The sequence below is a fragment of the Cydia pomonella genome, chromosome 13 (assembly GCF_033807575.1).
Source record: "Cydia pomonella isolate Wapato2018A chromosome 13, ilCydPomo1, whole genome shotgun sequence".
Classification (NCBI taxonomy): domain Eukaryota; kingdom Metazoa; phylum Arthropoda; class Insecta; order Lepidoptera; family Tortricidae; genus Cydia; species Cydia pomonella.
The window spans coordinates 11,829,420-11,857,230 of NC_084715.1; the positions used below are offsets into that span (position 1 = coordinate 11,829,420).

General features: G+C 39.4%; 2 protein-coding genes across 2 annotated transcripts in view; one reads left to right on the forward strand and one right to left on the reverse strand.

Moving 5' to 3' along the window:
• Window positions 1-24,031, forward strand: part of LOC133524226 (tripartite motif-containing protein 2-like) — a 30,452-nt gene extending 6,421 nt beyond the window's left edge. The window contains exons 3-12 of the mRNA XM_061860124.1: window positions 998-1,635; window positions 1,794-2,034; window positions 2,219-2,381; window positions 3,189-3,365; window positions 5,773-5,876; window positions 6,392-6,477; window positions 7,926-8,084; window positions 10,874-11,006; window positions 15,466-15,716; window positions 16,167-24,031. Coding sequence (XP_061716108.1) covers window positions 998-1,635; window positions 1,794-2,034; window positions 2,219-2,381; window positions 3,189-3,365; window positions 5,773-5,876; window positions 6,392-6,477; window positions 7,926-8,084; window positions 10,874-11,006; window positions 15,466-15,713 — 1,949 coding nt within the window. The 3' untranslated portion in view covers window positions 15,714-15,716; window positions 16,167-24,031. The remainder of the gene's footprint in view (window positions 1-997; window positions 1,636-1,793; window positions 2,035-2,218; window positions 2,382-3,188; window positions 3,366-5,772; window positions 5,877-6,391; window positions 6,478-7,925; window positions 8,085-10,873; window positions 11,007-15,465; window positions 15,717-16,166) is intronic.
• Window positions 23,116-27,811, reverse strand: part of LOC133524214 (transducin beta-like protein 2) — a 101,006-nt gene continuing 96,310 nt past the window's right edge. Inside the window, exon 6 of the mRNA XM_061860104.1 lies at window positions 23,116-27,619. Coding sequence (XP_061716088.1) covers window positions 27,405-27,619 — 215 coding nt within the window. The 3' untranslated portion in view covers window positions 23,116-27,404. The remainder of the gene's footprint in view (window positions 27,620-27,811) is intronic.

The following is a 27,811-nucleotide window of genomic DNA, read 5'->3' on the forward strand; positions in this document are numbered from 1 at the left end:
TTGCACCGACGTCTTGTTTTGCTTTAAAAAGCAGTTATACGATTGATTGCTCCAATTTGTACGCATTTTAATTCCTTTGTATATAATATGTTTACGGTGGCAGAAAAGGGTATGGACCGCTAAATGGTTAACGATCATGCTGCCTTAGATGTTTTTAGATCTAGGGGTGTCACATGCACAGAACCGTCCGTTTGGAGGTCTCGCATTGGACACTTTCGAACCACAATAAATATTTACGGTGTTTCTTTAAAAATATATATTTTTATTTGTGGTAGGATAATAATTAATAACATACGACGTCATCTGCATACAGTTCACATTATTAGATAAAGTATTTCGAAATGATTACTCAACACTTGTCAGTATGTGAGAATTCACTTTGTTAACTTAAGTTTAAGGAAAAAATGCAGGCCCTTAATAAGCTAATACTTAAAGACAATTATTGTTACAAGCCAATGAAATGACGTAATTTACTACTAACAAGGCACACCTTATAATTATTTAAGTGTTAAGTATACAGAAATAACTCTGATGTCAAGTAGGTAGTAGTAAAAGCAAAACCTTAATGTTGGTTATGTTGATTGAATGTTAATTACCACTAAGCTACTACTTTTTAAATGTCATCATAAATATATTTTGGGCAGATGTACTTTTAATTTCTTACGGCAGGCAATGTCTGAATTCGAATATCAATATTACTTTTGATGGATTATAAATTAGACAATCACGAAGTTCATTTAGTCCCCTATGGTTTAAATTTACCGACTTTTTTTGTTACATGAATTCAAGTTTGCACACCACCTCATCCGCTCCATCTTGATTAAGATTAGTTTTTGCTTGATACTATTCAATGTAGTTTTAAGTATGTCCCACACAAAAAGCGGCATATTGCTAAGCAAATCAATCTAACATCATTTAGTAGTTGTTTTTGCTGGATAAAACAAAAAGTAATTACGAATGGAAAAAGTGATTTGATGAATAAATTATTTATTTTCAGGCACTTACGACGGCGGTGAGCACACGCCTAAGCTTCTCCAATGCTCACACACGGTTTGCTTACATTGCCTCACTCGAATAGCCGCCTCACAGACCAGAGACGCTGGTAGCTTCCGATGTCCCATCTGCCGCGAACTAATAACTATACCAAGAGGCGGGGTACAAGCGTTACCACCCTCGTTCCTCGTCAATCAGCTTTTAGATTTAATGGCCCGACAGAGAAGAGAAGTCATTCCACAGTGCAGTTCTCATCCTGGTCGCGAGCTGCTATTTTGTGAGACTTGCGACTGCGTTTTCTGTCGACATTGTGCTGACGGGCCACACAGCGACACGCCTTGCGACCATACTGTAGTACCATTCTCTATAGCGTTAAAAAGAATGTCTGAAATTCTACTATATAGAGCAAATGAGTGTTTAAGTAAGCTTGGTTCAGCAAGAGATGCGGTTGCCAGTGAGTTGAGAAGGTTAGAGGCCGCGGCCACTGCAGCTGATGATGCTATAGACAGGCATTTTAATGAATTGAAGGCTGCCTTAGAGAAACGACATAGCGAACTGAAGTCGGCGGCGTCGGCCGCTGCCACGCATAAAAGGAAATTACTTGAAGAACAGTTAAAATTAATAGACGCTGAGAAAACCAAGGTAAGACTAATTCAGATGTGATAAGTTGAATTCTTACTCTTTCAGTGCCATCTTCTACTCTAAATTGGCAATCGGCGATGAACAGTTGTTTTGAGTAGCGATCCCCACATTTGGATATGATAACGAAATATCACATAACATTCAGTTGTTATTCTCAGGTTGAAGCAGAATGTTCAGGCCTCCAACAACAAGTGGAAGTCCGCGAAGTAAGCAGCCGAGCGGCAGCATTAGGCGCTCGGTTAGGAGACGCGGCGGCGCTGGCGGAGCCCCGCGAAAACGCTTTCTTGGCTGTGGACTTTGGCCATAACGATGCTCAGCAGAGATTCGCGGAAGCACTGGCGGAACTTGGGAGAGTAAGGACCAGTACGACGTTTCCTGGCCTGTGTACTTTGCAATTAGGTAAAAATGTCATGAATATGACTTGAGATTTTAAAATTGCAAATGCGATAGTTCTTTAATGTTACTATTATCTTCTTTGATATTGCTGACAGTTATCTCAGAATATTTCATTTTAAATGTGCGCTTATAAGGTGGCTATCTTTAGCATTGAGTAAAATAACAAATTGCAATCCTTAATTACCAGAATCCGGGTGTGTTTGCGGCTTGGAAGTGAGCGTAATTCTCCGCACGGTGGATTATCACGGCGAAGCGCGAAGCACAGGCGGCGACCCCGTCAGTGCGGCCGCCACGTTAGACGATGCGCCTCTACCCTGCACCGTCACGGATCTCGACTCTGGTCACTACAGGTTTGTATCATCCTTTATTTCCAGAATGAGGTTCTGTTTTTGGTTTGAAAGTGTGCGTGAGGCTTCGCACGGTGGACTTTCACGGCGAGGCGAGCACAGGCGGCGATTCCGTCAGCGCAGCCGCTACTTTCGACGATGCGCCGCTGCCCTGCACCGTTACGGATATCGAGTCTGAGCACTACAGGTATATATGATTATTTATTATCAGAATCAGACTGTGCTTGTAGTCTGGAAATAAGCGTGATTTTCTGCTCGGTAGATTACCTTACCACAGGCAAGGCGTGCAGCACAGGCGGCGACTCCATCACTGCGGCTGTCACATTGGAGGATGCGCCTCTGTTCTGCACTGTCACCGACCTTAACTCAGGCTACTACAGGTATATATGTGCGATCATTTGAAAAATGGTTGGTTACAGTTTCGGGGCGGTTTCTAGTGAGAATTCTGCGATGCGGAAATCATAGAGAATATGTGAGGAAAAACGATTGAGCGTTTAATGCGACACGACGATTTCTTTGGAACCACTATTTTGGAAGGTGGGACAGAAAGGATGAAGCATACCCAGAAAGTTACATGGAATAAGTACCTAATCAGAAGACGCTGCATCGATTCCAGCACTGGACACTGGAGATGGAGGCCTTAGTTACTTTTTATATGAAATATATTTCAGTTTATGATGAGGAGATTTTGCAGCACGTAGTTTCATCCTAATATAAAACCAAAAATAGCAAATCCAAAACGTGCAATGCACGGCTCCTACTTTTTAATTCGAGCATGATTGATGGAATTTGATTGTGGTAATTTCCCAGGATCACGTTACGACCTTGGGCGGCGGGTGCGCTGACGGTGCGCGTGCTGGTGTTCTCGCGCGCGGTGCGGGACTCGCCGCTGCGCGCGGACGTGGCGGCCACGGCCGCGCCGCTGCTGCTGTGGGGCGCGCGCGGCGCCGGCAAGGAGCAGCTCAGCCAGCCCGTGGCTGTGGCCAGGTGTGTACACGTTGGGCGCGCTGACGGTGCGCGTGCTGGTGTTCTCGCGCGCGGTGCGGGACTCGCCGCTGCGCGCGGACGTGGCGGCCACGGCCGCGCCGCTGCTGCTGTGGGGCGCGCGCGGCGCCGGCAAGGAGCAGCTCAGCCAGCCCGTGGCTGTGGCCAGGTGTGTACACGTTGGGCGCGCTGACGGTGCGCGTGCTGGTGTTCTCGCGCGCGGTGCGGGACTCGCCGCTGCGCGCGGACGTGGCGGCCACGGCCGCGCCGCTGCTGCTGTGGGGCGCGCGCGGCGCCGGCAAGGAGCAGCTCAGCCAGCCCGTGGCTGTGGCCAGGTGTGTACACGTTGGGCGCGCTGACGGTGCGCGTGCTGGTGTTCTCGCGCGCGGTGCGGGACTCGCCGCTGCGCGCGGACGTGGCGGCCACGGCCGCGCCGCTGCTGCTGTGGGGCGCGCGCGGCGCCGGCAAGGAGCAGCTCAGCCAGCCCGTGGCTGTGGCCAGGTGTGTACACGTTGGGCGCGCTGACGGTGCGCGTGCTGGTGTTCTCGCGCGCGGTGCGGGACTCGCCGCTGCGCGCGGACGTGGCGGCCACGGCCGCGCCGCTGCTGCTGTGGGGCGCGCGCGGCGCCGGCAAGGAGCAGCTCAGCCAGCCCGTGGCTGTGGCCAGGTGTGTACACGTTGGGCGCGCTGACGGTGCGCGTGCTGGTGTTCTCGCGCGCGGTGCGGGACTCGCCGCTGCGCGCGGACGTGGCGGCCACGGCCGCGCCGCTGCTGCTGTGGGGCGCGCGCGGCGCCGGCAAGGAGCAGCTCAGCCAGCCCGTGGCTGTGGCCAGGTGTGTACACGTTGGGCGCGCTGACGGTGCGCGTGCTGGTGTTCTCGCGCGCGGTGCGGGACTCGCCGCTGCGCGCGGACGTGGCGGCCACGGCCGCGCCGCTGCTGCTGTGGGGCGCGCGCGGCGCCGGCAAGGAGCAGCTCAGCCAGCCCGTGGCTGTGGCCAGGTGTGTACACGTTGGGCGCGCTGACGGTGCGCGTGCTGGTGTTCTCGCGCGCGGTGCGGGACTCGCCGCTGCTGCTGTGGGGCGCGCGCGGCGCCGGCAAGGAGCAGCTCAGCCAGCCCGTGGCTGTGGCCAGGTGTGTACACGTTGGGCGCGCTGACGGTGCGCGTGCTGGTGTTCTCGCGCGCGGTGCGGGACTCGCCGCTGCTGCTGTGGGGCGCGCGCGGCGCCGGCAAGGAGCAGCTCAGCCAGCCCGTGGCTGTGGCCAGGTGTGTAGTGTGTACACGTTGGTGGCTAGTTTGCAGAGATTTGTGAAAGCACCAGCGGAACTTGAGAGATTAAAGACAACGCGTATACTAGGAGAGTAAGTGTAATAAATGACTTGCAGTTCATATAGTGCATCTTTTATTCTCACTCTATGCACATAACTTATCTGAAACATCTATGAAGATATTGGCATTGATTTAATTTAAATAATGAATAAATGTTGTCTCAACCGATATATTGGTGTAACGTGCTGGCTGGATGGCCACCCACTTACACTTACACGATAGGCATTTGATTAATGTGCATACATGAAAAAAACTGCTTGCTTTAATAATTAAATTGTTAATTTCTAGTTCAAAAGGCTGGCATTGGGTGCGAGTTGCGACTTATCTAACCCTTAGACTAATAGTACATTACTATAGAGGACGGGAAACGAAGGATAGGGAGACGCGGCCGGATAGGGAGACGCAGCCGGCAACCCCGTTTCCCGCCGAGATTTGTATAGTGCTTTTCTCAAACTTGCAATGAAATAATTTAAAGAAAAGGATGATGATGATGGTGATTGTTTCATGTCTTAATGTGATAGGTTATTCCGTGCGTGGGGTATTGAAGGGGAACAAAAATGTAATTATTTTGGCGCTATCACGCACGCCATTAGGCTTTTTTGCGTTTTTTGTTGATACCGAAAGGGGAACGAAAATTTGATTATTTTTACGCTACGACGCACGGTTTAGGAGATACAGCCCTATAAAGATTTCTGCATGACTGAAAAAAATTAAACTTTTTGGGGCTGTATCTCCTACCGTGCATCGTAGTGCAAAAATAATGAAATTTTTGTTCCCCTTTGAACCCCCGAAATAATATTTAACAAACACAAAAAAGAAAAAATAAGAAAAAAAAAGAAAAAAAAAAGCATACTGACAGAATTTTGCTTATAGGTTTTTTACGGTTGAATGCCAAGACGTGCCATAATTTGACGTTTAAAAACAAAAGAAGTTTGCCTTACAGGCCTCGGTGTGTAAGGCTGTATGAAATTCCTTTACATATCATCTTCATTCATCGCACCTGATATGTAGTATTTCCGGACCTAATTTGAAGTAAGTCATTTCATTACAAGTATGAGAAAATATTATAATTTAATTCGCAGGTGTCCAAAACGCCGCGAGATCTACGTGCTGGACGCGGGGAACTCGCGCGTGATGGTGCTGGACGAAGAAACTTTCGCCTTTAAGTCACACATCGTTAATGAAGGTCAATTTAAACTACTTTTTTCCTATACACAAAACCTAAATAGAGTATTTTGTTTTATCATGTCACACTTCTTCTCGTGTAGATTTGTTCAGACTGTGCAGTACTAGCAGGTAGCGACGCATAATGCTCTGTCCGTTGATGGTCTGTTGCATATCACTCTGTAAACTGTGATAGTTATTTTTTTAGTCACATGAAGCCATACGGCCCTAAGAAGGTGCCCGGGCTTCGTAGGCAAACTGGGTTATATGCTACGTCTTTAAGCTTATCAATAAGAGGCAACGCGATCGCTTTCGCTGGGGACGTTATCTAAATAAGGTATATAACTCACGATCCAGGTTACTAGATTCAACATTTACGACACGGATAATAATATAAAAACCGACCGAGCGTGTTTTTACACAGCATTTCATTTATTCATTCATTTATTTATTTATTAATTTTTTATTTATTTATTGTCCTATAATATTTTTGTGTATGTTCAATATTTGTTTGAAATTGTTTTGTAAATATTCCAGGTTTAGCAGGTCGCAGTTGTACCGGGATCGCGGTGACGGCGGACGGCATAGTTGCTGTCAATTGGCGGACGCGAACACTCACTGAGGTACATTATTAATTTTTTCTACTCGTCGACTGTAATGGTTGAATTAACTATAATTGTGTACTCTTCATCGTCCCAAATCAACTATAACATTCATTTCGATACGCTGTAGTCAACTATAAAAAAATACCAATCACGTGGTGCAACGCTCCCATAGAAAAGACTAAAGGGGCGCGCGGCGCTGGGTCGCGCGTTTATGTATTTTTTACCACATTTTTGTCTCTACTGAGATCCATACTAATTTTCATTAAAAGTCACGAAACAAAAATTACTAATGGTAGTTACATGAGCCTGGATTCTTATGCAAACCGTTGTCGCCAAGATTATGACTCCTCGCCCCTTACGATAATGTGAACTTTACAGTTAAGGAAATAATGTCGAAATTACACTACGGTTTTTATTTTAGAAGATCTTTCGCGCTACGCTACGCGATGCTAGAGCGTGGCGCCAAAGATACAAAGATTGATTAAAATCGAACACAATTTCCCAATTTTTTTAGCGACCGGTCTGTCCTAGTGGGTAGTGGTAGTGACACTGCCTATGAAGCCGATGGTTTTGGGTTCGAATCCCGGTAAGGGCATTTATTTGTGTGATGAGCACAGATATTTGTTCCTGAGTCATGGATGTTTTCTATGTATAAGTATTTGTGTATTATATATATCGTTGTCTGAGTACCCACAACACAAGCCTTCTTGGCTTACCGTGGGACTCATTCAATTTGTGTAAGAATGTCCCTATAATATTTATTTATTTAATTTCGTGCTTCTAATTTGACAGGTAAATGAGATGGCTCCGTCCAGCTCCATACATGTTGCGGTAACTCTGTCAAAAGTTGACGTTTGAAAAATCAGTGACCGTAAAGCATATGGCGTATTACAGCGCCACCGCCATCTGTTTTTTTTCTTTTTTCAGCAGGCAGGGTTTTTTTCTTAGACTTTACCTCTCTATTACTCGTACTATCAATTCACCGGTAGCGCGTAGCCGAGCTACCCACACACACACGAGTTGGACTACCATAGCCCCCTTTGCGAACAGCTCGCGCGGTCACGTGCGCTGCACATCATACTATGAGATGTAGGCTAACATTTCGCTACACCACACACTAACCTCCTTATTCTTTAACGTCTACTAAAGTTAACAAACCGCTAATAATCGTTTGTCCCTTTCCATCATACCAATACGTCGGAAAGGGACAAACGATTATTAGCGGCTTGTTAACTTTAATAGACGTTTATGAATAAGGGGGTAAGTGTTATAAAATTTAACAGGCAGTTGACGATTAAAAGATCTATCTATATGATATTCCGGTTTTAGTAATGTAGACCGAAACCGCTCTGCTCCCTTTTTATAAGTCGCTTTATCTGTTGCGAGCAGTTGAATTGTTTTTTGTGGCTGATATTTGGCTCCCTTATCATTTTGTTACTAATATATCATAACATTGCTACTTTCAGGTGAGCGTAGAAGGTTCAACGCTGCGCACTATCAAGTCGGATCGTCTGGTCGAGCCCGTGTGCGTGGCGTGCGACCCGAACGGTCGGCGACTAGCCGTCGGCGACAACGGCGCGCGATGCGTGTTTTTGTTTGACGCTCATGGGGCGATAGAACGAGAGGTGAGTAGAGTATGTGTGTGTCTGTTGTCCTTTAGGTAAGAATAGGGGAGGTTAATAGAAGTTGCGAATAATGTAAACGAACCACAACGATTCTCTAAGCCTTATTGTCTAGAGGAATCCGTGTGAGTGGCGCACTGTGGGCTGAAATTCGGCTTTCGTTTACATAGAAATCGAAGTTGTTCTTTTTATTATATTATTTTAATCCAATTAAGCTTTATCACACACACGGCGGGAGCAGGCGTGCGCGGATCGGGCGCGTGTGCACGTTTCATTTACGTTGTATTTTATTACAACTAAAATGGACCTTAATACAGACTACGTTGGACCCGCCGCCGAGCATTCACACTGCGCCTTAAGCTTTAGGTTTCGCTCGGCATTGTTATACTATAGTCTAATTTTCAGACGATTTGGCATGAGTGTAGTTTTTTTTTTCTTTAAAAAATTGTATGGAACAGGAACAAAAAATTAATATATTCTCTTGGTACTAGTTTATTAGTAGCTGCGGATATAGGGATAGTCAAAATTCGGACTTAATGTCTAACTCAAAACTACTTTTCTCAAACATGCAATGAAATATTGATGTTATGTTCCTTATAATATAATAGGCTGTGAAGTATGACGTTTCAGGTGCGGCTAGGACAAGAGGTCGTTAATGGAATTTCATACAAATCTTGCAATCCTAGGCCGGCAAAGTCCTTAGGGTTCCGTAGCCAAAGGGCAAAAAACGGAACCCTTATAGATTCGTCATGTCCGTCTGTCTGTCCGATTCTGTCACAGCCACTTTTTTCCGAAACTATAAGAGCTGTACTGTTCAAACTTGGTAAGTAGATGTATTCTATGAACCGCATTAGGATGTTTACACAAAAATAGAAAAAAAAACAATAAATTTTGGGGGTTCCCCATACTTAGAACTGAAACTCAAAAAAACTTTTTTCATCAAACCCATACGTGTGGAGTATCTATGGATAGGTCTTCAAAAATGATATTGAGGTTTCTAATATCATTTTTTTCTAAAATGAATAGTTTGCGCGAGAGACACTTCCAAAGTGGTAAAATGTGTGTCCCCACCCCCGTAACTTCTAAAATAACAGAATGAAAAATCTAAAAAAAATATATGATATACATTGCCATGTAAACTTCCACCGAAAATTGGTTTGAACGAGATCTAGTAAGTAGTTTTTTTTTAATACGTCATGAAATTTAAAAAAAAAAAATTTTTTTCATCATACCCATACGTGTGGGGTATCTATGGATAGGTCTTCAAAAATGATAGTTAGGTTCCTAATATAATTTTTTTCTAAACTGAATAGTTTGCGCGAGAGACACTTCCAAAGTGGTAAAATGTGTGTCCAAAGTGGTAAAATGTTGAACAAGATCTAGTAAGAAGATTTTTTTTTAATACGTCTTAAATTGTACGGAACCCTTCATGCGCGTGTCCGACTCGCACTTGGCCGCTTTTTTTTAATTTTCATTCCACATAAATTTGTGGCACAGGCATCATGACATTATTGACATTCTGCCACTATGCGTATTAAAAAAAAAAAAGATTTGGTATGTACTTAGTGCAGTTTAATTACATAATAAATCCACATGAACATAACAAATAACACATTATTATCAATTTTTTTTCTTAACTATACATATACACATTGAAATATTAATATTTCACATAAATATTAGGTATCGGTAAAAATGTCTACTCAAACGTGTCTCTAACCGTATAGAAAAAAAGGTTTGGCGGGAAACTTTATAATTCTTCGCTGCAATTCTGTTTTATCGGTTTTATTTTTGTTGTTTGTAATCTTGTTTTTAACCGACTTCAAAAAAGGATGAGGTTCTCAATTCGACTGTTTTTTTTTGTTATAAATAATTCACTGAGTTCGGACGAAACTACCGACGAAGAAATGATTATTGATTGCACCCCACCTGAATTAAGAGCCGAAGCAGAATTGGCTATACAGACCTTGCTGCCGGCAAAATCAAAGGCGAAATATATGGTTACTTATGACAATTTTATAAATTGGAAAACCAAAAAAAAATATGCCCACAGTTTCTCAGAACACGTGTTTTTGGCATATTTTTAAAGAACTGGCAGAAACTAAAAAGTCTTCAACATTGTGGGCATTGTACTCCATGCTTGATGTTTTGTTTACTAAGCATCTTTTAACCCGAAATGCATTGTGTTTTAGTAAACTGTAAATCGACAGTTTCGACTCGAGACTACAACGCTTAATATATAAGTTTAGTTTATCTACATATCTAGCGACAAGTACCTAGTTCTGATTGATTTCTGAGATTGAGAAAAGATTATAATTTCATTTTGGTTGCAACAAATTTACAACAATGACAAGTGTCAATTCTAAAGGTTCGTCCAGAGACCTTTCGTACTTTTTTGAAGTAACATTATAATAAATATAAATGTAGTTTTCTATTAAAACCGAGTTAAAATATAGCGAAATAGTATATACACACGTTAAAAATAAAATTTTGATTTTTTGTTGTTTATTTCATTGCATGTTTGAGAAAAGCACTATACATAACTCGGCGGGAAATATGGGGTTGCCCGCCTCAGACCTATCCGTCTATATGTCTTCGGCCGGCAACCCCTTTCGTCCCGGCCTCTGTATTAATGTACTATATTAGGATGTACGCGTGAGTTCCCTACCAATCCAACGAAACAAAGATTACAGCAAGTAACTGACAGTGGTGCGGAAGAAATATGAAATTTCATAGAGGGAGGAAACTAAGAAGGTTTGAATGTACGTAGTGTCGTAATAATTGTGTTCCAGGTGGGCGGCGGGTCGCTGGGGCTGGTGGGCGGGCTGGCGCTGGCGGGCGACGTGCTGGTGGTGGCGGACGCGGCCGTGCGCGTGTACGACGCCAGCGGCGCGCTGCAGGCCACGCTGGCGCCCGTGCCCAAAGGTATGCCAACCTTATAGCACACTACTTACAGATCATATTCGAGCGGCAGCACTGCACCGCGATACGCTCTCGCTCCTGGTCGTTACCTATCGCGGTGATACGCTGCAGGCCACGATGAGCGCCCGTGCTGTATGAATTTGAACCTTCTGTATAGTGGCTACGTTTCATATTTGAGTAGCAGCGCTGCACCACGCTGCGACTCGTGCCCAAAGGCACTGGGATTCAAATTCTAAGTAATTTGAGCCTTATAACCAATTCATACGTTTCATATCTCAATGCGCTGCAGCGATGGACGTTGCTATTTAAATAAGGAATACAGTGACTGTATAGAAGGCTTAAATTACTCTGACTCTAGTAAGAGTCTCATTGGCTTCAACCGGACGTTGAATAGCTTAGGAATTTGTACCTCGTGTACGGGGGTTATGTTTCATATTTGGGTGGCAGTACAGCACTGCGAAGCGTCCTCGTGACTGGTCTTTATCTACACGCTACAGGCTACGTTGGCACCCACATCTAAAAGTAGGAGGGGGTTTGAACCTTGCATATATGGGTGGCAGCGCTACGCTCGCTTCTAAATTATACGGTACCATTGGTTTTTATTAATCTTTTAACACTAAACTTGACAAAAATATATGTTGTCAAGAATCCGCACATGTTTCGAAGCAAATACGTATGATCGAAGAAGTCAAAAATGATTATAAATTCGCAGACCACTTCAGGTTAAATTAGGAATCACCAATAGCCCACGGAGCACCAGTTAAGAACCACTAGTAACTGTATTTATTGTTTCTTGTACTGGTATTATAACCCCAAAAAGGGGAATAGATATATTTTTTTCATCACAATTGCTCGAAAAAAGATCTTACTTCATGCAGGTGTGCTGAAGGACAAAAGCCTATTATGTTCCCGCGGGAGTTATGGATTGTGAAAAAAAGCTATAACTCCCTAGGGAGTTATAGCTTTTTTTTATTATGGCACTGATTCATTAAATCCAAGTAGCATAAATGAGTTTTACTTTTAAAATACTGACGTTATAATAACATAAACATTTCGTCTTCATCCATTTTAACTTGAAATACACTTTATTTTAACACAAAAGTTAAGTTTTTACATAATTTTCAATCGTGGCTGAATGCCGAATAGGTCTACACTGTGCCTTCGATGCCTCAGGAAATTCCAAAATGGCGGACGAATGTTTGATATGTCACCGTATTTAAGAATTATTTCGCTTAAAATTTAGTTTTTTCTTCGCAAGTGTGATGAAAAACATTGTGTGTAACTCCGGGGGTAAGAATATTGTATACTCGGGTCTTTAATTCCCTCCAGCCTGCGGCTGACCGGCATTACCACCCAAGTATCCAAAATTTCACTTACCCCCCTCGTTGCACAATGTACTATTCTGCTTGTCGACTATAATGGTTGAATTATGATTTCGTATACCAAACTATTACTCTCATTCAACTATAAGATTCATTTCAATACGCTGTAGTCAACTGTAAAAAAATGACCAAAGACGTGCCGCCGCGCTCCCATAGAAAAGACTAAACGGGCGCGGGGCGCGGGGCGGGAGTCGCGCGAGATACTTATCAATTTTGATTAATTATTTAATATTTATAAAAAAATTATTTTAAATGACTAGTAGGAAAAGCATTGTATACAATAGTGATATAATCAAGCTTTTCAATCTCGTACCTTACTTAGGTAACTCAGAAAGCTTCGTTACTTAAACACGGTACTCGATTGAAAAGCTCTCTATTATATCACGATTGTATAAAATACTATTATCTACACACATATCATAAACCCTCTATGATGCCTTGAAAATCCGTAAATAATGGCCAACATTACGATAAACTGTTTTGTTACAACAAATTTCTTATCTGTGATAATGTAGTTATAGCTTCATAACTACATCAAAATCGATTTGGTTATGCATTCAAATTTGGAACATCTCTGAAAAAAAATGCAATTCGATTTGTCCTCTATTCTAATATCGGTCGAGATGCCTTTTTGTTCGAAATGAAATGTCAATTGCATACAATTTTGACATATCTCGCATGTTAGTTTGTATCGAATGATACGGAAATAGGGCCCCGACTCTAGTTTGTCTCTAAATAAAAATAAAAAAATTACATGCGTGAAAAAAGTTTTCATTTACCGCCATTTGACGTACAGTTTATCTTTTAATTAGTTTTAAGTATAAAATCAATAATTAAGGCTGTAATAATTTGGGTTAGTCAATATTTCATAGAAAAAATAGTGTATGTAACTGTACATAATTAGGCATTAAAACACTCGTGTGATATTTTTAAGAAACTCACTTCGTTCGTTTCTTACGCCCACACTCGTGTATTTTAATGCCTTTTATTATGTAGCAGTCACATAATAGTAAATTAGTGTCGAGGACGGGAAGTAGCTACTTGCAGGCTGAGGATTCGTTTTGAACGGACGACCTTGGGAGTCCGTTTAATTGAATCCGAAGCTAGCAAGTAGCCTTCCCTCCGAGTCATATATAGTGCTTTTCTCAAAAATGGTGCAAGAAAACAATTAGTAGACGAATATTAATTTTATTGAAAATAAACACTTACAAGGAAAGGTACCCAACTGTCCGGTTCCGATTTGATTTATATTTATATATGTTATAGAGTAGTCTAAAATAACGGACACGTATTTTTTTTGAGCTGCCCAAACTCAACCTATTGGGAGAAATTGTCCTCCAAAGTACTAAAAAGTTACTAAATCTTCTAACTCCTATAGAAAGAAAGTGATGCTCAAGCAACTTGCTAGTTAATGGCTTGTTTGAGTTTATGTTTGAGAACAGGAAAAAAATGTACACGTGTTTTGTTATATCTGCTTAAACTCAAGTTTTCCTAAAGTTCAGTTTTAACAAGACCCTTGGCGACGGTCAACAGGTAATTGCTTTGTTTATTGATTACAAAAAAGCATCCGACACGCTAGACCACGAGCAGCTATTGCAGGCAATGGATGAATGTGGCATCAGAGGACCCACGAATGGTTCCGCGAATATCTAAACAATAGGACCCTGCGCACGACCATCCACGGGGAGTCGGCAGCCGACGCGCACATCACCCTCGGTGTGCCGACCGGCTCTGTATACGGGCCGGTCGGGTACATCATGCATGTGAACAGCGTGTCGAATGTAGTCCAAAACTGCACAGTTTACATGTACGCGGATGACATGTGCATGTTGTTCGCCGGCAAGGACTTCACAGACATGGTGAGCCGAGTGCAGGTGGATTTTGAGAATGTTATTAAATGGGCCCATGACAATGGAATAATTTTGAACTTAAATAAAACTAAATGTATGCATATATTTTCTCCGTACAACAAAATAGCAAAAACTGTAATAGCCCGGGACATTAATATAATAGGACACTCATATGAATGTTTACATAAAAATAAAAGTAATTGTACCTGTAATAAATTAGAAATAGTAGAGGAATTTAAGTATCTGGGATTATTAATAGATAAACATTTCAATTTCAAACTTCACATAAATCAACTATGCAACAGGCTTAGGTCTATTTTAGGTCAATTTTACCACCTAAATCGAATTGTCAATAAACGCACCTTGCGCATTGTTTACCATGCACTTACTGACGCATTGTTAAGCTATGGACTCGGCTGTTACGGACTAACCTTTAAAACTTATTTGGATAAAATAAAGCTACTTCAGATTAGATTAATTAAATATTTAGTCGGTTATAATACTAGGAAAAAACACAGATATAATTATGATACACTTTTCTCAGCTTGAAAGATACTTCCTGTGCATTGTAAGGTTGTATATTTAAATGTATTACTTAGTTACTACAATGATGTAAAATACCAAGAATAATTAAGCGTGACATTAGGTCTGCTAAGATCATAAGATTGACACAACCGTCAGCAAAAAATGATTATGGTCGAAGAACAAAAGAATATTTGATCCCCAAAATTTATAATGAGGAGGGTACTCATTCTCCTACTTGAAACACCTAAATTAAACATAGGTAGTTTGAAATCAACATTTAAACAGATTTTACTACACAAATATGAAAACTTAACCTAGATACCTAATACTTTCTTACTTATTTTCGGTTGTCAACAAAGTGTTTGTGCCGCTAAAATATTATAATAATTCGTCCTTAATGAACAGCTATCATATCTATCTTGTGTTGTGAAATGGCACGTCAAATCTCACTAGGTTATAGGTATGTTACTATGCTCATAAATCTCATAATGCTACTTAACGTATTACTAAATTTTTAGCGTACCTATTTAGTTTAAGATTATTTTAGAGCGCACCGCCAACAAACTGTTTCACAGTTTGGCGAAAAATTACATTAAGGTACTTAAAATATTGTATTTTTTTTTGTCAAATAAAAAAAAAAGAGTAAAGTAGTATTCTAGATCGCGGCGGCCACATTATACCTAGAGTTTAGAATGTAATTTGCAGGTCGCGGCGGCTACGGCGGCGTGGCGCTGGAGGAGTCGGAGGCGGGGCGCCACATCGTGTGCGTGCGCGCGGCGCGCGGGCGGCCCGCGCTGCTGGTGCTGGAGGCGCGCGCCGGCCGCGTGCTGGCCGCCTGCGAGCTGGCCGAGCGCCGCCCGCGCCGCGTCGCCGGCCTGGCGCTGCTGCCCAACAAGAGGGCTCTGCTGGCCGACTTGGCCGGGAACTGTCTCCGGCTGCACACCTACTGGTGAATGGTAAGTTTTTTTTGTAAATGAAATAGAAGATGCACCTTTTGTAAAGGTCTCGTCGTTCGCCCGTGCTGGTCGTCTCGAATAAGAATGAGATCGGCCCGCCACACACCTTCCGCGCACGCGGCGGCCTATCTATCCGACTGGTACGGCTTCAAAACTAAACTCTAAACCTAACTCTGGTGTTCCTGCAGATCTGGGAACAGTTTCTAAATAAATGTTTACTGATAACAACTAGGTGCTATAAAACATACTACGATTTTACTCAATATTATAATTTCAATATATTGTAGTAATTTTAATGAGATTCCTTATTTGACTATGGGTGTCATCGTAAAACTATTTTTATTTGACCAGGTGAAGTAATACATTGCGTAAGTAGTTTAACTACTACTCCTATAATTTAGGTAATTGAATAGTAACAGCTGTTCAATTATTACATTTTTTTCATTTCAGAATGGAAAGGCGAAGTAAGGGAACGCTTCAAGCTGCCATTAGGCGTATCGCAAACGAATTTCATGCTAGTCGAATATTGCAACGGGGAATCGAACTGAAGGCCATAAGCGTGGGCGGTACTCGTACCAAAGTCAATAGTCGCCGTAAGGCTTCTATCTTATCCATAGACATATATCTAAATAGACGTCGTATTTACCGCGATTTGATATAAAGCGTGAGCATCAATTGATTCTAATCTTTAAGGACACGTTTACATTAGGCTTATAATTTGCGTCTCACAGCGAGCCTCCACCACTGACTGAGCTTAATGTGCCCTAAGCAATCTTTATCAAAATTAAAATCAAATATAGTCAGAAATTTATAAATCCGTGTAAAAAGCCATTTGGTTATCAAAAAACACCCCTTCACACATTCTCGGAAAAGATTAAAAGCTGCACGCAAAGTAGGCGAGTTTAGGTGTTCTACTTAGATATATGTCTGTGATCTTATAATTTACAATGTTCTTTAGTACTTACAGTATTTATTTACGTATTAAGTCGATTAAGTTTTTCACAATCATGTCAAAGAACGAACTGGGTTTTTTCGTTGGTCCTTTAACTTTTTGGTTTTTAATATATTTGGCGTATAGTGATAAGTATTTATATGATTATATAATCGTTTGAAAAATTATGATATTTAAATGCTTCGAAATATTGTTATTGGCGTTAAAAATCTCACTTTTGACTAGTCATTCGACGGTGGCATTTATTGTTATCTAAATTTCGACACTTAATCTCGATGTGAAAGGGCAGATGTAAATTGTCTGCTCAGCACAAATTCATGACAAGGGTGGTGGCAAATTGTGAGACTGAAAAATCCACGCCTCGTTGAGGAGAACAAGAGAATTTATACTCTTATTCGTAATTTGATTCCAAAGATTGCACTAACAACAATACTCTTTAATCTTAACTGGCCATTGAGAACCTTATGCCTTTGCAATAATGTCTACGTGTAAGTTAACACATTCACTGCCAACGTTTTCGTAGCGCTACGCTCGTAGCCGATCCCAGCGTTTTCCTGCTTTGTGGAGGACAGTGACAACGAACAGAGCCCGCCGCGCGGGTTTTCGGCACTCAATGTGTTAACAGTGAGAACGTTGGTAAACGTCTATCACTGAGTATCAAAACTGTTTCGTAACAATAAAAAAATATAGTGCATACTTGCACTAGTGGCCTGGCGGTAAGCGCGTGCGACTTGCAATCTGGAGGTCGCGGGTTCAAACGTCGGCTCGTACCAATGAGTTTTACGGAACTTATGTATCATTTGATATTTACCAGTCGCTTTTCGGTGAAGGAAAATATGGTGAGGTAACCGGACTAATCCCAATAAGGCCTAGTTTATCCTCTGGATTGGAGGGCAGATAGCAGTAACTTTCGTAAAAACTAGTGCCTACGCCGATTCTTGGGATTAGTTGTAAAGCGGACCCCAGGCTCCCATGAGCCGTGGCAAAATGCCGGGATGACGCGAGGAAGATGATGATGACTGCATACTTGCACAAATAATGTGAAGTCTATCAAATAAATATCAATATATTTTATATATATGTAGTCAATATAAGTATTCGTCATAATAAAGAGGTTTGACCTGAAGTTGGTGTCTTCTGGGCGCTGGTTTTTGGAATCAAATTGTAAATAAGAGTATAGTTTCCTAATTAGATTTAAGAACAGAAATAATGGTTAATATGTGAGCAATTTACCATGATCCTTTTTGGTGTTCAAAATTCTAATTTTGAAATGCTTTGCGCACGATATTATCCTATCAGATATTATTACTAAGTATCAAATTTGAAGCAACAAATCAGCTTAAACAAAATGTATCTCATTTTTACATTTAAGAACGTTTTCATCCTTTACTCATTTGCATTGTTTTACCACTTTATTATAAATTTGCTCAATGAATACGGAAACACCATATCACGTAGTTGATGCTTCCATTTTGCTAGTTTAGATGTTAAAGCATTCGTTGTAAAAATAAAATTAATAGAAGATCTGTGGCGTATGTTGGTAGTGTACATCTCTTAAGAAACGGACACTAAGATTAGACTACGGTTTGACCCTTATATCGCCACAGTCACGATAGGACGACAAAATGAAACCACGAAATAGATAACGGCGACCTTAGAGGCCAAATATATCGGAACACAATGTTCCGATTAGGGATGTCATGAATATTCCTATTCGCATCAAATGAAGCGAAAGTTTTGCGAATGCGAATGTGCGCAGGTCGTGTCCTGTCTCTTCGACTCTCGTAGGGGCAGTGCACGCAAACTGTTTCAAAGTAATGCATTTCCACCAGAAGACAGCATTTCCTAATACTATAACATGCCCTTCTAAAGTTACATATGTTTTATGTACTAACAGATTTTTTTTTTTTTTTTCAAATTAGGAACGATAATAACAACTGCATATTCCCTTAAATTCGTATTTGCATTCGGACATTCGCATCCTGGACATTCGGATTCGCATTCATGAATGTGAATTATGTGACATCCCTGGTTCCGATATATCTGTGTGTTCAACACATCGTTATTTATATGGTACCAAAGAGGTATATATTCATCTATTTGATGCTGACTTTACAAAAAATATAATTAATTGCTTCATATTTCCTTCAGGATTGGATCTAGTAAATAACTTAATAATTCGCTGTGGCGCTAAAAGGATTAAACGAATTGGATTTCATCTAGTTGGAGTTGAAAAGTGCACCGTTTTCCTATTATCAGTATTGTTACTTTTTAAACGTACGACCTAATAATTTAATACAAGGGTTCCAGAATAGCGTCTGTTAACTACTTAAACACTACAGTATTAGAAAATAACGTAAAATTTAGAAGGCAACTGTCACCTATAATATAGTATGAATTTTTTGAAATGATTTTTTAATCCGGCCCCTAATCTGTTATACAGTCAAGTGTAAAAATATGGGTGTACACATCTTACTCAATAATATGTCCCATAGCATCTTATTCCAGTGTAATAAGTGCGTAGTACGATACATATTTTTGCACTTGACTGTACAAGTGACAGCGTGAGGGCCTGTGATGCTGAGTGTAATAAAAAATAGATGAGTGTAACAGTTACCACCCTCTGTTAGTCGCCTTCTATTTATCTTTGACCTCCACGACTATCTTAACACGCAATTGTCAACTTTACAAAAATGTTTTAAAGTCCATTTGTACTTTAACCTTTGTCGGCTATAGCCGACTTTGGCGGTCAAAGAGGTAAACTCTTAAAAGGAATAGAACGAAGGTATATAACGGCCCTTCTTTTCTTAAGTGCAATGTCCTTTAAATACCGAATTATTATGATTAATTTAGCTGTAACTATCACCCAATATATATGTGTCTATTTTGTCAAGAGAAAGGAAAGCCATGGATATGACAATACGAAATCAACTAATGACTTGTAATACGTGATATTAATATAATGCATTTAATAAACACCGAATTATACAGTAAGAACACAACCGTGGGTTGCAACGAAATAGCTTTTTTAACCACCTACGTAAGGGCACTTGCACTAGCCAGGGTTAGTCAGAGTTAACCGTTAACACAGGATAACTCCGGGTTTTATTGGTTAATCCCGATGGCGCAAGTGGCCTAGTGGTTTAATCTTTAAAAAATCACTTTGTGATGAAATCTACCTAACGACATGTGTCTATTATCAGTTGTTTTATTGCTTTGTCACGAAATTTGAAGGTTTGTCACTTTTGTAATAGCATTAAGGTTCAAAAATGACAAAGCTTCAAATTTCCTGGCTGAACGTCACATTATGCTTTTCTTTCTAATTAACATGCAATTGTTGCATACTCTTGTACAATATGTAATATTTGTTCAGCTGCTACTTTTTACACTAACCGATACTAATGTAGTACCAGTACAAGCTACAACTCACAAATGTTGTATGTTTGCTTTACTTATGCATAAATGAATTTCAATTGTGTGTTGAGGCAACCATTGGCGTGTGGCGTTTTTAGTCATTCGTTTTGTAATGCAGATCATGTTTTTTTTTCAATAGCTAAAGAGAACATGCATATCAAAAGATATGGTGAAGTAAACATGATAAAGGCAAGAGTTGTCACAGCTTAATGAAATGTTATTCAAATTGTAACAATAAGAAATGTATTACAATACGAGGCTTTTATCTGTTATTAACTAGATTAAATCAAAATATTCATAATAAGAACTTGTAATAACAATCATAATATAAAAAAATATCAAAACCCACTATTATTCGTTGTTAGAAATTGTGATTGTTTTGTACAAATCATTTCGAATCATTCATTTTGGTTAATTGTATTGCTAGTTTTGAAGCGTACTGTTAGTAGGTACCTCGAGGAAACGAGTCAATTATGGGTACACAAGAACTGTGAAAATGGCATTAATATAGAATAATAAGAACCGAATCGCCAAGCAACAGGTCAGGATTTGAGTATTAGTTACTCTTTCATGTTTCGATGGAAAATGAATACCTACAGTTTGTACGCTCAATGAAAACTTTGTGTAGAAGTGACCCCATTTTCAATGCTTTTGAGTACCTATATAAAAATGTTATATATACCCTTTTCAACGTGTGTGTGTTTTTAACTACCTTGACCATCTCAAATTTGTCACGCTGTATACATTTAAGCTTGACGCACACACGTGGGCGGGCGCGTGCGGGTGCATTTTTATGCCCTTCACACATAACGCGGGTCGAGTCGACGGCGCAGTATGAATGCTCAGCAGCAGGTCCTAGTCTGCATTAAGGCCCATTTTATTTGTAACAAAATACAACGTAAATGGCCAAAATAGAATGTGCTGTGTGTGGTCATATAAAACTAGCTGAATAGACGCACCGTGGTCTCGCTGGGTCACGCACCCGACCCGCCCCACTTGTGTGCGTCAAGCTTTGCAACCCAAAACTACTCAGTGAATAAATATGAATGAACGTAATAATGTTAAATAGCACGTGTGGCTTGCTTTCTATTGGGATGTTTCAACAAAGCAAATTATGAAAAAAACCTATTACAATTTATCTAACCAATTTACTTTGGCCACAGTCGACGTCAAACATGTACTATGTAGGTAATCATTTTTCGCCTTATAACGTTGGAATATGGTGCAAAAGTGTTTACATACTTTCGACGTCTACTGCATTTTGTCAAAATGATCAATGATTATCGTCATAAATCGATTTGTTACGATGACGCCCTTATTGTCTTCAATTGTATAAAATAAGGTCTAGTCTCAAATAGTGATCACACTACATTTCCTTCAAAATATGTTTATGTGGAAGTGTTTTTTTTGTCTTAATCTGTTTAAAGAAACACAGAATATTGATAGGACAATATACTATAAGTATCTGTTTTTAGTTAGTTATTAGCGAAATGAAGGTTAGCGCCCGACTGAAATAACCTATAGGTTAAGATTTCTCATGATACCGCCTAAAAATTGGAAAATATCTAAGATACCCTTTCTCCTAGTAACCCAAAAAGCTTTGGTATCTTAGGATAGCGGTGCCGTCATATGTGACGTTCCACGACGAAAAGTGGCGCCGCAATACTAATGCGGGTACTACGCGACGTAAGCCGTGGCCGTACCTTTCGTCGTGGAACGTCACATATACTGGCCGCAATACGGTTGAATAACATCATTAGAACGTCGAATATGTAAATAAAATGGCACGGTTTCCGAGAGGGCGGCGATTGAAGGAACATTGTTTTTGCGTCCGTAATATTACGGAAGCTATATGACGGCACCGCTATCGTAGAAAACTAGAGCTTAAGTGCCACAAATATTTAAAACTTTTCTCATTAGATACTTTGTGTTCTAGCTTTTACATCTACTGCGGATGTAGTCGATGGCAATAGGCAGTCGGTTTAAGTGTAATATACTTCAGAATAGAAATATCTAAATACCTATCTTTTCTTGCAAAATATGTCCGATATTTGTGGCGTTCATAGGGCAGGTAGGTATTATATATTTTGAGCTACGCATAAAACAGGTACATTCAAATTAATAAATATGTATACATTTCATCACCTTAATCCAATGGATACATTATTATGCGACCAATCAAGCATACCTAAATACTAATGCGTGTAGTACTCGTATACACATTAGGTCATCGGGTCTTTATGATGTGTACTTGTATTCCTTGCTCAGGAGTAAGTACCTGCAATAATGGAAAACCTATGATTTTAAGTCAAAGTGAATATTAAAAATTCAGTCGCAAAATATTTAGGGATTACTTAATTACTATTTATGTGAATCGAACCGAGCTCTGTATCAAAAGTAAATGAAAATAACTCTTTAAAAATATTATTTTTGTACTGATTTAAAGTTCCTTTGTTTCTATCTGTCCATTGTTATCTACTGTTACAATAAAAGTATAACGTGATAGGCTGTAGTTTCAGAAAGGATTCGTATTACGGCTACTATACCATTAATAATTATATAAGTCAGCTTGTACTTGTATGTATATTTGTTATAACTTGATAATGTACACTTCAGTCGATATCCGTTAGATTTAGCGCATGATCAAGCTCGAGTTTTTATTCATGGAATGGCAAGCAATCTCAGATTAACACTGTTATAGGCCATCGCGACGCATGGAGGATGTCTTTGTATTATAAATATAAACCATTCTATGAATCTCTTATTAGAATAATTTAAGAAAAATATGTTACACCCTGTTACCGTTCTAAAGACGGTGTGCCGTCAACAATATTTTTTGATTTAAATTACATTCTTAACGCACCCAATAAAGTCTTCATTATGAAATATGCATTAAAAATACTTTTTTGCGCAATGTTAAATTATTAAAATTTAATTCGATATTGCATCTAAAATAGTAAACATACATTTGACGTCAACTGATTGTCTTTTATTATAGTCACGGTGTTTGAATGTTGAGCCATTGCTTTTGCATTACATTGGACACTTCATAGCATATAAGTATTGAAAAACCAAATTGGTACACTAAAAGACCGTACGTTTATTGTAACATTTGAACAAAAATTCTATAAACGGCATAAGCCTCTTGCTAAATTGTTTGGGTCATGTTGAATGATTTTACATAAATATATCAAACGTCCAACACCTAAAGCTCTGGTTTCCTCGGATAGCGCTACCGTCATATAGCGGCCGTCCCCATACAAAATAATACGGCTGGATGGAGTAGTATTATGGAGACGAATGCTATATGACGGTACCGCTATCCTAGGAAACCAAAGCTTAAATGAATTTATTTCTAACAGCTCCTTCACACTGTTTTAGATAATTCAGATCAGTTAGAGAATTACGAAGATAGTTGCACCGAATAGCATTGAGGTGGTGTGAAGGGGCTACGCGTAGTGCATCCGTCACAAATGCATCCGCCACTGCCTTGTAACTCACGTGCATTTTTAGAAATATTCAAGATGTTGATCGTCTTAATAGAAGTCACAATATACCTAAACTTAATGTTAAGGCAAAATAGAGCAAAATTGTAATTACATAATCTTAATATAAATACAGTTGCAACAGCAGATTGGTACAAAATGTAAGATTTAACAGAAGCATATGAAGATAATTATTTTTATGCCATAGCGAAACAGATATTTAGATTGGTAGTAAAGAGTACTTGTTAATTTAAAAAAAGAAACTATTTTGGCATCAATATTTTATAATAATTAAAAAGGAATTGAGTAAACGCACTGTTTATTGTAATGTCAATGCTCTTTGTTTGTCAAAAGCTGTGAAACTGTACTTAATTTGTAAATCACGAAGTATCTCAGTGTACTTGTTGATGGTCACTTTTGTGAGAGATGGTGACGTTAATAAATCCTGTAAAGGTACATAATTACTACTGTGTTTTCTTTTCTACATTTACACATTTATAGTAGTGATGTTACTATGTCATCATAGTAGTTAAACCGAAAGTGCAATTACATATCCTTTCCCTGTAAAAAAATAACAAAATTTACCTACTTCTTTATGTACGCAGTTGAAACTAATTGGCAACTTTCCACTTCCAGACCTTTGTTATGACAACATTAAGTACCTATGTTTCGTCCCATCTGTAGGCAGTATACCGTATCTGGCTCGCGTCGCGCCGCTCCTGTGCTAGGCCTACTACCTACTAAAGTGCTACCGTGGTACTGCCTAATAAAAATAGTTAATTTGATGCAAAATATGCATAATTTACAAGCTTTTATTTATTTTCCATAGAAAACATTGACTCACCTAAATGTATAAGAAATGACTGCAGATTTTTTTCGGGATTGGCCCTATATTAAAACTTGTTCAGTATGACCTACATATTCACCCCTTAAAGTTTGGTCAGTAATAACAAAAGCATCCTGTATTAATTTAAATTAAACATAGGAAACACAATACATGAAACATTATCGAAGGAAAAAGTGACCAAGGCGCTGGGCACTCCAGGCGTAGGTCACTTGTTCTTTCGTATGACATTTATTTGAGTTACACTTATTACCACAGCGAGGGTGCTAAATCATGTATTAAATTATAACAGATATGCATTGTCGAACATAAAATTATGGCAGTATGCGCCATACATTTTACTTGATTGAAAATCCCCATCGCAAAATGGTAGTTAACTGAGATTATTATATATTAACACAAATAAAAATCAATACGTTATGGGAATCACTTTATTGAGAAAATAGAAACATCCAGACTCAAATCTCCATAATAATTCTTTGGGCTTGATCGAGATGAAAGTATAATGCACCGTGTTTTTATTAAATTCCGTTAACTCCGGAGTATGGGTAAGTACGTTTAAGGAAAGTAAATGGCATAGTTAATTTTCCAAAAAAAATAATGTTTTTTGTAATATTTTATTTCATTTTTATAAAAAGGAAATTAAATGTTGCATATAGCGTTGTTGTAACACGGGCATTACATTTAATGAAATCAAACAAGATTGAGAACTGTGACATATCAATGTCATTTCGAACAATCGTCCGAGATAGTATTTTCGCTTAGTAGCAAATGTACACACTCGTACTAAACACTAATCAATATGTAAACAGGCCCTAAGGCAAGTGCATACGCTTGTAAGGGCCTTATAAAATAAAAATAAATTATTGATTATCTCCGAAATTGAGTTAATTAGAATACCGGTGTCTTTGAGAAAGTTACTTAATTTAAGCTCAGGAATGCACCCTTGAAATTAACGGGAAATAAAAACACGGTGTATAAATGCCATATCTACCGACCCCCATGCTTGGGCCTCGGGTCACAAGAATAAATGTCAAACATGTTTGTTTTGTTGCTTATAATATAATACTTCATAATGTTGTAGGTCGCATACATTACTTAAAAACGGAAAATCAGAAAGAGTACTAACCCGAACGCTACTAAAATAAGTTGTCGTTTGAAAAATATTCAATAACGTACAAGCTAGAGTCAGACCAAGCTAAGTTGGCAACGATTTTGATAGCCTAGCATGTGCAAGTGTTAAGTAAACGTCATCATTTCATAGAAGATTGATGTTTAAAATAACACTTGCACTGTCTGGGCTGTCAAAATCGCAACCAACTTATCTTGGTCTGACTACGAATTTCGTCTAAGGTGAGGAGTGCTTAAGTAAAATTAACTTTAATACGCTAAAATTTACGTTTAATATGATTCACGTGTAATAAAAAATAGTCATACATTTATATAGGCAAGTTTCGTTACACAGTGAAATCGATTAAAGTGTAGACGAATTAAAATTCTTAACTATGTATCATCAAATTCTAGTGTCACTCGTTGCCAATGTACGTTTCCTCTGGAAACTTATTTTATGGTATTTAAAACCAAACATGCATTTTTGTGGTAATTATAAGCAATTTGTTTATGAACATGCTTAGTAAAGCATGTTTGTAGAACGTAATATACGTATAACATTTGGACACAAAAAACTTCACAAAAAATTGAATCACCCTTATATATTTTAATTGATCATAATTATATATCTGCTTTTTCATACACAGTAATCGTGCAATGATAAACAACTATGCATACGTGAAATTTGCGTGTTAATACTCATTCAACGTAATAATAAGTCATTTCGTAAATACAAACATGATATTTATCAGACTTTTGCACGCTAATTGAGAAATTAGTAGTTAATTTTGGTCTTATATTATAGGAACAACAATTTTATATAAAATAGTCTTTAGTCTGCCCATAACTAAAATTACTCGTAACTGTACAGTATCTAAAACAAATAAATGTTACATTGGAACTTTTTCACAGCGTATACGTACCACAAGGACTGTCAGGCCATAAATATACTTAAATATAAAATAAGTTTTATTGCAATACATTAAAGTTTAAAATATACGCCGGTTGGATGTAGGTATATAAAGGACCTTCTCGCTGACCACAAGAGACTTATGAGTTATGACTGTCTGTATAAACACGTTATTGCGGTCGAATTTCTTTGCAGATTAATCGAACACTCCACCGAACACTGTCTATGACCGTAATATGATAAGATTCATATACTAGCCGTGTCTTATCCAACCTCGACATTGGCAGAATCATCAACACCTTGATGGAGCCATAACACGAAAAATTTATTGATTGAAATAATATGATGCCTACCCTTGACATTTTACTTTAAACTCGCTGCACATTATACAACGTCTATAAAATATAACAGTGTAAGTTTAAGATGTTTGAAGAAATACTTCCCGTTTTCGAGAAATTATAAAGAACCACTATTCCCAAGATGAACAAAATATATGAAATGCAGTTGAGATCGTAATAATATTTTCGAATTTTTAATTAACATTCAATACAGTTACATAATACATACTTACACTCCACTTTTCACCAATATCTGTGTAAAATTATATAAAAAATACTTTTTGTGACAATAAATGCAATAGACTAAGAGAATTGGTTAGTAATTCCAATTGCTTGGAAGCACAGGCGAGTCGACTGCTCAATACACTCCGATGTCAAGGTTAGTCTGTTTCTAAGGCCCAATTGCATTTGAAAAAGTGTAAAGTAGTTACTATATGTTGCTCCCTTTTCTAGTGATACCTAAGTGGCACAGTCGCAGCAGAACTGAACTGTCAAATCTTGCCATTCGTCTTATCACCTCATGGTTTGTCGCGGTAGCCAACCTTCCGACACTTTCTCAAGTACAATTGGGCACCTGGGCATCCGAAACGCCTGATGCTCGTTAGCACACATGATCAATGACGATATTGGTAAAGCTACTTTCCAAACTTTGCAAGCGTTTGCTTGCATTCTTGTATGGTTTTATTTAACCGTTCGGTCGTAGCCGACGTTTGTCTCGTGGCCAGCAGGCGCGTGCAGCTGTCTATCGTAGTCTGATACCCGCACACGTTGTGGAGTATCCTCACCACTTTTTCACCGCAGACGAATAGGTATTTCCCGCTCGCGTCGAATTTCATGTGATTAATTAGGCCTGCAACAGAAATATTAACCTTAACTCGTATTAAAGCATATCTGGCGTCTGGCGTGATTAGTCCATGGTTTTTTCAATGTAATTAAATCTGTAATGCATGACTAGAAATTAGTGATTATGAAAAGGTAATAAATGTAATTGAAAGTACTACTTTATAGAGGCGATTGCTTTTCATTGATTGGTTTTACGCCT